The following is a 12,264-nucleotide window of genomic DNA, read 5'->3' as shown; positions in this document are numbered from 1 at the left end:
GGTCTGCCCACCCCTTAGGTGGTGTTGTGTGCAGGGGGAATGCGCAGTACCCTGTTTTTGCTCTGGGCTCTTCAGAAATGGCACTTGGGTTTTTTTGGTCTTTTGTATCTTTTTGTCCATAACTTGCCCCACCTTCGCATGCACGCAGTTATTTTTAGTCCCATATAGTTTCTTTGCATTTTGTTGCTCAAGGAGAGGTGTGTCCAGGTGCCAGCACTGCAGCAAAGGGTCCCAGGTCCCAGATGGTCTCAGGCAGAGGAAAAATAGAAAGTCATAGTGTGGAGAAACAGTGACGGGTCGGGAGCACAGATAATCTTGACGATGGTGGTAAGATTCTCTATAAAATGGCATCTTTTTTTTTTTTTTAGAAGCTTGACAAAAATTTGCAATGTTTAAACACTGTCACAGAATGAATATAACTGCAGCCTAGGTCCTGCAAATGTCATAGCTGATTTTGTGTGCTTTTGACAGTTATCTTCTCAATTTTTTCCCCCCAATGATGTCTACATATTCTTTTGTTTCCTGGACGTTGTGCTGATGATGCTTTCCTCTGAGACGGTGGGTGATGGGTTGGGGTGTGGGGTGCGCCCCGGCGGGCTCTCTTTGCTGCATCACAGAGGCCTTCTGATTTTTTGTGACACGAATACAAACCCTGATATTTTCATTTTTCACAAGCCTGGTGTAGCTGTCCAATCTTAAAATGCAGAGCACGGTATTGGGTGAAGGGGACAGGGCAGAGGTGTGGGGTGGGCTGATGGAGGGAAAGGGGGCTGCCTTGGTGATCAGGGGCCATGAGTGGGGGCCCTGGGTGGGCACTGGCACGCAGCTGCTCACCGTGTCCCCGGGGGAGCCGTCTGTCCACTCAGGTGCCAGTCATAACATAGAAATACAGTGGATTCGTATGCAGCGGTCCAGGTCCCTAGCCGGGGTTTGGAAATGCCTGACCTTTACCCTCCAGGCAAGTGACCTGGGGCAGCAGGTCAGAGCCAGATTCTCATCAACTTTTCCCCTTGTCAGGCTTTCTTTGTAGGCCCTGGGAACAAATTTGGAGAGCCGATCCCCATTTCTAAGGCCCATGAGCACATTTTTGGAATGGTCCTTATGAACGACTGGAGCGGTAATTACGGGATGTTGGGCATCCTGTCCTGGTGTTGAGTTTCCTGCGCACGCTGTGCTCTGGGTGAAGGCTGGGTACTTGGGAAGCCGTGGATGGTCTCCTGGGTCTGGTGCCGGCCAAAGTGGCTGAGAGCCACTGTTGGCTCAAACAGTGTTTGGGTATACCAAACAGTCTGTTTGGGTATCAAACAGACTTCTCAGCTCTGAGCTCTTGGCCAGTTACTTCACCTCTCTGAGCTCCAGTTTTCTTGTAAGTTGAACAAGGACGAGGCTGATGATGTCACAGCTAGTATGTTTGAGCAATTTTGTGCCAGGCCCAGGGCTGAATACGTCACGTGGACTCTCCTGCCAGATCCCTACGAGACACTGATAATATTACTATTCCTGTTTTACACGGGTGAGCAATGAGGCACAAGGATGGCTTCAGCTAGTTGCTGAGCTAAGATTTCAAACAGAGCAGCCCAGTTTCTGAGCCCATCTCGACACCTCTGCCATTTGTGGGAGGACAGCGGTGCCGTGAATCTCAACAAGTGTTGCCTCCCAGTATGAGGATGAGCTTCCAACCCCTTCATGGGGAAGTATCCTGCCTGCCCTCTGGTCATCCTTCTCTTTGCTGCAGCCTGGCACAGTGACCTCAGAGGACCTCTGTCCTTGGTCCTGGGGCAGCCAGCCTGGTTGGGGCCAGAGCACCGGGGGTGGGGTGGGGCGGCTGTGCTGAGTGTCTGTGCTCCTTGGTCAAGGGGAGGGGGGAGCCTTGCCACGGGGCCCGGTCAGCCTTTGTAAGTCCTGCTCGACCCTTCTTCTGTAGCTCGAGACATTCAGAAGTGGGAGTATGTGCCTCTTGGGCCGTTCCTCGGGAAGAGTTTTGGAACCACCATTTCTCCGTGGGTGGTGCCCATGGATGCCCTCATGCCCTTTGCTGTGCCCAACCCAGAGCAGGTAAGCACGCCCTCTGCAAGAAGTCCCAAACCCAGGCCCCTCTGCCTCCGAGGCTGTTTGCCCAGCAGGCATGGAGAGGGTCTGGAGGATGCCTATGTGCTGGGGGTCCCGGTTGTGGGAACCTCCAGGCAGGCATGGCACTAGTCATTCTGCCCTGTGCTTTCCCTGCCCCCTGCACAGTTCTTGAGGAGAACATGGAATTTTGTAACCTTTAGAATCCTCTGAGGCAGGGAACTGGCCAGTTGGTAGGAAAAGGGGTCCCTTCCAGTATCACCACGTTGCACAACTTTCCAGGTCAACAAGTTGTGTTCTGTGTGATGGCGCCCCCTGGAGCCCAACTGATAGAATGCAGCGTGGAGTCAGACAGCAAGGCATCCGTCCTGGTCCTGAGCCTCGCGTTCCCCGAGCCTCCTGTCCCGGCACCACTGTCCAGGCCCGTCTCACAATCCTAGCCCTCACTCCTCAGCCTGTCACAGCCTGGCCGCTGCTCCCACCCCATCAGCACCGGTGGTCTCACCAAAGCGCCCAGTGACCTTGGTCAGTGCCGGGGCCTTGTGCCGTCTTCGGTGTGGACCCGTTGGTGGTCCCCTACTCTTCCTAGGCACTCTCTCCCCCTGGCTTCTGGCATGTGACCTGTCCTGGTTCTCCTGTATCTCCTAGAGTCCTGCGATGCTCCAGCCGACTCCGTCCTCCACTTGCGGGCAGCCCTAGCTGAGCTCTGAGCCTTGCCCTTCCCCCAGTCCCGTTCCCCCTCGCCTGAACACCTCGCCTTGCTCACACGTGGCTCCTGGACACCTCTCAGCCTTCCTGTCATCCCATGGAGCTGTGCTCCCACACTTGGAGTCTTTCCCCACGGGCCGGTGCCTCGCGAAGCTCCTGTGCGGCTCTCACCCCGTCCCCTTGCTCCCTCCTCTATGGCTCCGGCCACAGCATCTCCCTCCCCATCATTTTCAGTTGCCTCCTCTTCCTCTTTGGTGAGTCCCGCCCTCCCAGGACCGCCTGGCCTGCCGTCACACCCCCTGCTCGTCCCCTCCAGGCTCCATCCCTGGTCCAGATCTCTGTTCACAGGCACTGCTGCACCCTTGCCAGAGACCTCAGGGCTCTGTCTCCCTTCGTGCCAGCCCTTCCCAAATACCCTTTACGTGCAACCTTCACGACCCTTGGCACTTCTGAACGCTTATTTATTGAATGCTTTTCTTTAAAACAGCTTCCATCTGAAAACTCTCATAATATTCAGAAAAGGAACTTTATGTCCCTATCCACATTCCTAGCCACAAAATTAATCATAAAAAGAAACACATAACCATTAAAATAAAATCACCCTGCATTGTCTCATGGCCCACTAGTGATGCAGGTACATGTTGCTCTTTGGGAAAACACTGCTTTTGGCCAAAGTGCAGACCTTCTGGCCTGGCTACCAAAGCTGCCTACACACTGAATTCAGCACTAGGAGGGCTGAGCGCCTCTGTCGGCCGCCCCTGCCTTCCGCCTTCCCTTTCTGTTGGCCTGGCTTCTCCCTGCAGGCCTGGTTTTGTTCCCGCATACCACTGTCCCCCTGCCCCAGCGCTCGCCTCCCTGGCTTTCTGGGTCCTCTCTCTCTACCTCTGACCTGCCGATGCCCCTCCCTCGGCTACGTGTCCCAGAGTCTAGCACACATGACCACCCTCGCCCCCCAGTGTCCATGGACACAGTGCTGGCCTGGAAAGGGGACACCCCTTCTTCCTCAGGCTCTCTCTGCCAGCTGCTCTGCTGGGCTGCGGGGCTCAGCCTGGGCCAGCTCGGTTCACTGGCCCAGCCCCTCTGTGCTGTGCTCTACCCTCACAGGACCCCAAGCCCCTGCCATATCTCCGCCACGACCAGCCCTACACGTTCGACATCAACCTCTCTGTCACCCTGAAAGGTACTGTCGTGGGGGTCGAAGGGTGTGTCCAGCAGCTGGGTGGACCCCTGTGCCCAAGTACCATTGCCCAGGTGGCTGCTGAGCTTCTGAAGTGGGGAGGTGACAGGGTGCCACCTGCTGCAGACTAGGAGACACGTGGGGCTCTTGTAAAGGACGGGAAGGGACACCCTTGTGCTCATTGCGAGCCGCACGGGGCCCACGTGGCCTTAGCCCCGTAGCACCGGGCTCTCGGCTGTTAGGGCCAGAACCCGTGGAGTCGGGGACCTCCACCCCCCACTTGAATCCCCTCTCCAGCCTCTCCAACCAAAGTCTGCCCAGCCTCTGCTCACACGCCACTGCCAACCCCTCACCCTTGGGTGGCATGTTTTGTCCAGTGCCCGTTTGAAAGCCTGTCCTCATGGGCCTGGCTCTGCCCTCTGGGACCACACCGAGCCAGCACACCTAGCCCCCGGGCCCTGCTCTCGGTCAGCCCTGAGAGCCTCGGAGCGGGGCCCGCGCCCCCCTGAGGCTGCCCGGCTGCGCTGAGGGTCATAGGCCAGTGGAACAGTACTAAGAGAGAGCCGGGCTCTGCAGGCCACGGCTGGGGTTCCAGTCTTGGCTCTTCCCCTGCTCAGCGGTGGGACTTAGGACGAGTTACTGAATCTGTCTGTGCCAGTCTGTCGTCTGGAAAGTGGGATCATGGCGGCATCGACTTCAAGGTGTAATTGTGAGCAGTGAGCAAGTCGATTCGCATCAAGGTCTAGAACAGCACCTGCACCTGGGTAGAATCAGGTGTCATTTTCCGATCCTGATGGGGGCCCTTGGTGCTGGGAGAGGGCTAGTCTGGGGGATGCCCACAGACCTCCTGGGCCCCACTCTGGCCAATCTCTTTTCTTCCTAGATCTCTCTCCTCCTTTTGTTCTGTTTATATACCCCAGCCTCTGCTGTGGCTCTCTCACTGCAGCTTCCAGGGTCTCCATCCTACATGGAGGTGATTCTGGCAGCAGGCCGTGTCCTCCAGGAAGAGGAAGGAGCTGTCTCTCTCGGGAGTAGGATGCTCCACACAAGAAAGGGCTCCTAGGAAGAGCCTCATAGCCACCAGAGCACCCCTGGAAAACTGTGCTGGTCCCACTCTTTCATGTTATCAATTGGGAAAGTGAGGTTCAGAGAGGATTCACCCCGAGTCATTTAGCTGGCCAATGGAAAGGCTGAGACTACAGCCAAATGTCATAAGCTCTAGGCTGGTGTCCTCCTACCCACAAATGCCTCTTTGGGGCTCATTTCTGTCTTGTTTTCATCCTGCCCATCTGGAAACATCCAGGGGAGTGCACTGTTGGAGAAAGGGACGAGATTATCAGGAAGGTGCAGTGCCTGGAGATGTAGAAAGACCTGGAAGAGGGAGGACCGAGTGCAGGACTGGCTTCCAAGACCCTTCCCCACACCAGTCCTGAATGTGCAGTTCTGGTGTTCTGAGTTGGGGTCTGGGTGAAGCAGGCTTGGGGGACCCTGACCTTCCATGGGGCCGATGAGCATACCTGTTCTGTGCAGCCTCAGAAAGGAAACTCTTCACGGGAAGAGTTTGGCAGGGGACAGATGGCCCCAGCTGTCCAAAGGGCTCTGGGGGGTATGGCAAGTCGGTTTCAACCTGTACACTATCTCCAGTTGATAATCAGCTTCTAAGAGCATCGTGTTAAGGGGGGTTCTGAGGCAACATCTGATCTCAGAGGATACCAGTTCTGTGATCAATTAGTGCTGTCTGCTGTGGGTGTGGGAGGAGGAAGTGGTGTCTTGTGTGCAACTTTTTGCCATCAGTGGACTAGATCCTCTCTGTGGAAGCCTCCCAGCTCTGATATCCTGTGAGCTCATCGGTTCATGGACTCTTTAGGTAGAATCACATTAGACAATGGGAAGCTTAAACCACAAAACAATTCCCCCTACAAGGTGGGTCCCTCCCTCCTTGATGAATAGAATTAAATCTCTTTGTCATTGTTACTTGTCTTGTCTACCCAACAGGAGAAGGAATGAACCAAGCAGCTACCATATGCAGGTCCAATTTTAAGGTAAGCTTTGAAGTTAGGCAAACTGCTTTTTGGAAGTGAGGGAGACCTTTCTTCCTGGGAGGACCAGGGGAATAGCATCCATTTTGGGCTATGATGATGGGTCAGCATGTGGGCCTAGAGCTTCCATGGCCCTGTTTCTTTCCAAAGAGGCCAGGAGGTCACAGAGACCCCTCCAGATGGAGGCTGCATGGACACGGCCAGTGCTTTTCCTGGGGAATAATAGATATTCCTCTAAGGGGCTCGTCCCTGACTTCTCCTGTCTTGCCGGGGGCTGGGTTGATCAGAGTGACTTATTTTTTTTAAGTGAATTTTAATTGAAGCATAACATATAAATATGAAGTTGCACACATTATAAGTGTACAGCTCAATGAATTCTCACAAAACATCACTGTGCAGCCAGCACCCAGATCAAGAAATGGGAAACCTCCAGCACCTCAGCTGTCCCCTGGGGCCCCTTCCAGGCACATCCCCACTCTCCCCGTCAGGTGTAAACTTTCTCCTGACTTCACTTACCCTACATTCATTTTGTCTGTTTTTTAAATTTTATAAAAATGGAATCATATGGTATATACTCTTTTCTGTCTGGCTTCTTTTGTTTTAACCTTATGTTTCTGAGATTCAACCATGTTGCAGTTTGCAGTGACAGTTCATGATTCTTGGCTGTTGTATCATGTTGTCAGTATAAATGTTCTACGATGGATTTTTCCATTCTACTCTTGATGGACATTTGGGTTGTTTCCATTGTTTTTGGTAGAGTTACTGTGAACATTCTAGTCCAAGTCTTTCCGTGCACGTATGTGCGCATGTCTGTTGGGTGGATATCCAGGAACAGAATTGCTGGGTCATAGAGGATATATATCCATGCTCAGTTGAGGGGTACTTCCAAACTCTTTCCAAAAGACTTGTTCCAATTTATACTCACACGAGCAGCCTATAAGCGTTTTGGCTGCTCCACATCCACGTCAACACGTGATGTCGCCGGCCTTTTCATTTGCGCCTTTCTGGGGGATTGTGATTTCGGTTTGCATCTCCCTAAAGACTGATGCAGCTGGGCACCTTGTCATATGCTTGTTGACCATTTGAACATCCTCTGATTCAATGTATTCCTTTTTCCTCCAGTCTCCCTTCTAGTTTAACTTTATTCTGGGCTCCTTAGGCTACTAAGAACGAATAAGGGGGCCTCCTTGAAGGGGTCTCTTGGGTAAGAATCCATTTCTAAGATTTCCTCTGCCTGGATGTGTAGCTCCAGGAGTGGCAGATCTGAGAAGCTGTGACCCTGGAGAGGCGCAGGCGTGCTGCCTCTGAGCTGCTCGGGGGGGGCGTGTGGTCCTCGGCCCGCCCCCACCAAGCCTGACCTCCTTCAGTGCTCCTTCATTCCTCAGTCTGCGCTGAGGTCCTGTTTGAGTCGTTCAACTCTGTTGCCCAGTGTCTATTCCAAAGCCCAGGGTGGGAGAATGGAAGGGATGTCTTTGCTCATGAGAAGCTTCTGCTATGACGAGGACCTAGACCTTGTCAACTTAGGGCTCAGGGGTAATCGCAGGACAGGGTGGAATTAGGGACAGATGAGCACGTTGCAGATTGAGGGTCCAAGCAGTGAGGTCGGCTCCTCGGGGAGCGCTTCTTGGAGCAGGTGGGTCAGGGGAGGGCTGGAAGGAGCAGGGGAGTGGGGGCTGTAGCTGGTGAAGGGGTGGGGAGAGAGGCGGGGAGGGTCACAGGGTAGCTGCAAGGGACAGCTTGTCCTTGCTCTGAGGGCCGGGAGAGAGCCCAGGGGAGGCCTCAGTGAGTGGCGCAGGCGGGCAGACTGCTCCAGGAGGCGGGGAGAAGCCCGCCCTGCCCACCCCACCTGTGTCCCTCGCCCGCAGTACATGTACTGGACGATGCTGCAGCAGCTCACTCACCACTGTGTCAACGGCTGCAACCTGCGGCCAGGGGACCTCTTGGCTTCTGGAACCATCAGCGGGCCGGTGAGTCTCTGCTTGCCTTGGAGGCTGCCCAGCTGGAGCACCCCTATTCCCCCTATAGACTGGAGGGCCCTCAGCTCTCCCTTGAGAAGGGATTCCAGCCCGAAGCAGGTGTATCTTTCAACTCTGTCCTACTCAGAGCTTCATCTGTCTCTGGGTGCAGGAGGGGCTTCTTTTTCAAATTCAGAAGAGGCTGATGTAGGGATGAGAGGCTGTGTCTGTGTACTGGGGGAGAGTGAGAGTGACACGGGGGCCGACGCAGGAAGCCACCACAGTGTCTGGTTGACACCACCTCACAGTGCCCCCACCCAGGATGAGTGGCCCACTGATTTTCCCCCCAGTCCCCCCCCTACCTTGAGCCCTTGGTGATGACGTTGGGGTGGTGCATGTCCCAGTCACTTCCGACAAGGTCGAGACTGCAGGCTCTTTGATGGAGAGTCTCTTCCCAGTGGGTGGGGTCAGGCACGACAGCGTCTGGGTAAGCCGCAGTCTCTGGAGTGGGCAGGGGCCTGGCAGGAGGGGCCTGGGCACGCTCGTCCAGCATCCCGCACCTCCGAGTCCTGGATGGGGTGAGCAGGGCAGGTAGGGTGCCCGGCCTCGAGGACACTTCTGCAGTGGTCCCACCGAGGCAGGGTCTCTGAGGGCCACGGGATCCCCCGCCCCTTCCCAGCCCCCCTGGCCCCCGCCTTGCTAGCCACTGTCCACACCAGGTCCGCCGTGCTCACCATGATGTAAATACATATCACACCTTCTTCCCTTTCCTGTCATGAAGGAGCCAGAGAGCTTTGGCTGCATGCTGGAGCTGTCGTGGAAGGGAACGAGGGCCGTAGAGCTGGGGAATGGGCAGACCAGGAAGTTTCTGCTGGATGGGGATGAAGTCATCATCACAGGTGAGGGGCCCGGGACCCGCGGGTGTCCTCTCCTCCTCGCCCGCGGGCACTCTCCTAACCATCTGGCCAGGAAGCCATCTGTCCCAACTCGTCCCCACATGTCTGCTGGTACTGGCCTTCGCCCCAACCCTGGCTGCCGGGGACTTTATTTTTGTTTAAATTAAAAATTGTTTTTTATCTTTTGGCTGCACCACGCAGCATGTGGGATCTTAGTTCCCCGACCAGGGATCGAACCCACGCCCCCTGCGTCAGAAGCACAGAGTCTTAATCACTAGACCGCCAGGGAAGTCCCTCCCAGGGACTTTAAATCGGAGTCTCCCTGAACCAAAAAGACTGCAGAAGTCCCGCTTTGTCTCCTTCCTCCCTGAGCGAAATTCTAAAGTAATGGCAGGTTCCCATTGTTCTGGACTCTGCAGTGCCAAGACCCTGTGTCCTATGACCTTGTGCCCTATGACCCTGTGCCTTATGACCTGGCTGAGTTAGTGACGAGATCTCCCAGCAGCCCATTCCGAGGAGGTCAGGGCACCCCTTGCATCTTGGGGGGTCGTTCTGTCCAGCACATATCATTGCTGGAGAGGAAGGCACTGCCGTGGTCAGCAGCGCGCTACTCAGTCAGGCGCAGCTTGGACTCCCACATCCCCACCGGCCCTGTGACCTTCCTCAAGTTACTGAACCTTTCTGGACTCAGTTTCCTCATCTTTAAAATGGAGTTAATGATAGGTACAGTAGTTAACCTCACAGCATGGTTGTAAGGATGAGATGAACCACTTTATTCCTTCAGGGGATGTTTCTGGAGCAGCTGCTGTGACTCCCATGCTGGGGTTCCAGTGGTGAACAAGGCAAGTGCAGGATCTGCCCCCTGGGGTCATGTTCCACTGTCACTGCTGCACCTGCATTTTACAGGTGGGAAAATGAAGGCCTAGCAGGGGGTAAATAACTTGCCGAGGATCTTGCAACCAGTAAGTCATGAAATCCGATTTCCCATCCAGACAGCTTATCTTCAGAACCCCAATTCTTAACCCCTTTGATAATATCTAAAGAGCCTAACAAGGTGCATGGTACCTTGTGAGTGCTTAAAATTGGTGGTGGTCTTCACCGTTGTCCTCATTGTCATTGCTGTTTTTTCCAGAACCCAGTTTTGAGAATGCCCAGCACCCTGACCCCTCCTTAATAGGAGTCCCTACCTGAAGCGTGGGAATCAGCCATGCCCATCTGCCCTCCAGGCAGGTTAAAGGGGCACCCGTTCTCTGCACTTGCTCTCCACATCCTGGTCTCTGCCTGCCGACCACACATTTCCCTTCCCGTGTCCTATTGTCACCCCTACTTCCTGCCCCTGTCTTGGTACTGCTGACTCTCTGCTCTGTGGGCTGGGACCTTGGACCCATTTCATCTGCACATCCTGTCGGCCGTCCCTTTGAAGTGTCCTGCCATCTCTGTGCAGCTGGCTTGCTCCAAGCACCATCCTCCCGTGTCTGGATTGCCTGCACAGCTTTGCTCCAGCCCCCTGCAATCCATCCTGCTCACGGTGCCTGGAAAATCATCCTTCAGGTCTGCCTTCCCCCTCTTACTCTTCTGTTCCTGATTTTCTCGTGGCACCCTGTCGCCTGTTTCATTAAATTCATACCCTTCCCTCATCTGATTCTGTCCTCCCCACTGAGCCTCATTCTAATCATAACCCTGCTTTCCCTACTTCCTGCAGACCTGTGAGCTTAAATCTGGCTCAGTTCAAATGATGCCTTCTCTGGTTGCTCAGCGAGAATCAGTCTGTCCTCTCCACCAGCAGCTCACTGAATTCTGGTTAATTGTATGCATGTCTGTGTCCATGCTTGGCTAAGAGCTTGTATTGGTTTCCCAGGGCTGCTGAAACAAATGACCACAAACTTGCTGGCTTAAAACAAAAATGTATTCTCTCATGGTTCTAGGGGGCCGAAGTCTGAAGTTCAAGTGTTGTCAGGGCCACACTTGTTCCAGGGGTTCAAGGGGAGGACCCATTCCCTGCCTCTTCCAGCTGCTAGTGGCTGTTGGCATTCCTTGGCTTGAGGCCACATCACTCCAGTCTCTACCTCCGTCTTCACGTTGCCTCCTCTGCTTCTCTCTTATGACACACTTGTGATGGCATTTAGGGTCCACCCAGATAAGCTCCTTGTCTTAAGATCCCTGACTTAATCACATCTGCAAAAACATCATTACCATATAAGGTAATATTCACAGGTTCCATGGTTTAGTATTTGGTACCTTTGGGGGGCATTAGTCAGCCTACTACAGAGTTCTTAGAGGACAAGGTCCAGACCTTACCTCTCTCTGCAGTCTGACTGTGTGCCAGCCACATAGTGGGTGTTCAGTGTGGTTGTTGGTTGGTTGAATAAATGAAGTGGGTTTAGTGGAGAAGATGCAGGCAGAGCTCAAGACAGCAGCAGATGATGCCCAGAATTAATCAGTAAGTACCCACTGTGCCCCTACTGTTCCTACAGCCCTATCATACCCTTTCTAATACCAGTTTTAACTAACGGTTCCTGAATATCTGTGGGGGCCAAGCATGTTACAGCCACGTCCACTTCCATGATTCTGTTTCATACTCACAGAAGCCCTTGGGTAAGGTCATTGCCCCGATTTTACGGAGTAGAAAACTTAGGTTGATCGGAGGTAGGTTATTGGCGGAAATTCACACACTGAGGGAGCAGGATACGGTTCGGGTCTTCTGATTCCCTTGCCAGCTTTGATCAAGAGGTCCTACAGTGCTTGCCAGAACTACTGCAGGCCCTCAGTCATGGTTCTGTGGATTGAGTGAAAGTGTTTTCTGAAGTTTGGGTTTGAGGAAAGGAAGGAAGGAGATGGGATGGGAGAGGATGAAATGACAGCTTCAGCTCTCTCTCTTGTCACTATTGTATAAGCCCCCAGCTAAGCCCCTGTGGACCCGGCAGCTGCCCGGGGCCTGGAGGAAAGGAGATGAGTACTCAGGGTAGGTGGGATTCGCATGTGTTCTGGCATTTGAGTCAAGGAAGGAGTGAGGAAGGAGCCAAAATGCTACGAGGGTCACTTGTTTGTTTGTGTACAGTGCCTTGCTCCAGAAGGATTTACGGAGGCCAGGCAGAGAAATTCAGAGAAAGGCAATTCCTTGGGTCTGAAGATGCACATGTTGGCAAGTAAACAGGGAAACAGGAATAGATTGCTGGAATTCCCTGGAACAAGAATAAAAATTACAATTTGGCAATAGAAGAGGTAAAAGTTATGCATTAATAAAACAAAAAAACAAACAAGAAGAGATTTCATACTGAAGGAGATGCCTGACAAATTCTAGCAAGTGAATGTGGCTGAGACTTGAGCTCTGTGCTCGCATGTGGAGAGGTGAACGGGGGGCATGGGCGTGTCAGCTGTGTTGCCTTTGCTGAGGTCACCACAGTGGGTGGAGTGCTGTGCCC

General features: G+C 53.7%; 1 protein-coding gene and 1 long non-coding RNA gene across 3 annotated transcripts in view; one reads left to right on the top strand and one right to left on the bottom strand.

Moving 5' to 3' along the window:
• The window catches only part of FAH (fumarylacetoacetate hydrolase), a 31,077-nt gene that overhangs the window by 14,060 nt on the left and 4,753 nt on the right, over positions 1–12,264 (top strand). Inside the window, exons 8-13 of the mRNA XM_059056433.2 lie at positions 1,018–1,117; positions 1,925–2,055; positions 3,880–3,955; positions 5,948–5,994; positions 7,857–7,958; positions 8,728–8,845. Coding sequence (XP_058912416.1) covers positions 1,018–1,117; positions 1,925–2,055; positions 3,880–3,955; positions 5,948–5,994; positions 7,857–7,958; positions 8,728–8,845 — 574 coding nt within the window. The remainder of the gene's footprint in view (positions 1–1,017; positions 1,118–1,924; positions 2,056–3,879; positions 3,956–5,947; positions 5,995–7,856; positions 7,959–8,727; positions 8,846–12,264) is intronic.
• LOC136793853 (uncharacterized) overlaps positions 9,343–12,264 on the bottom strand; it is a 49,060-nt gene continuing 46,138 nt past the window's right edge. For both annotated transcript variants that reach the window (XR_010839857.1, XR_010839856.1), the window contains exon 3: positions 9,343–12,024. This is a non-coding gene — a long non-coding RNA (uncharacterized lncRNA). The remainder of the gene's footprint in view (positions 12,025–12,264) is intronic.

This window comes from Kogia breviceps, chromosome 3 (genome assembly GCF_026419965.1).
Source record: "Kogia breviceps isolate mKogBre1 chromosome 3, mKogBre1 haplotype 1, whole genome shotgun sequence".
In the NCBI taxonomy this organism is placed as follows: domain Eukaryota; kingdom Metazoa; phylum Chordata; class Mammalia; order Artiodactyla; family Physeteridae; genus Kogia; species Kogia breviceps.
The sequence above is the reverse complement of the archived record's forward strand: the minus strand, read 5'-3'. Positions and strand labels throughout refer to the sequence as shown.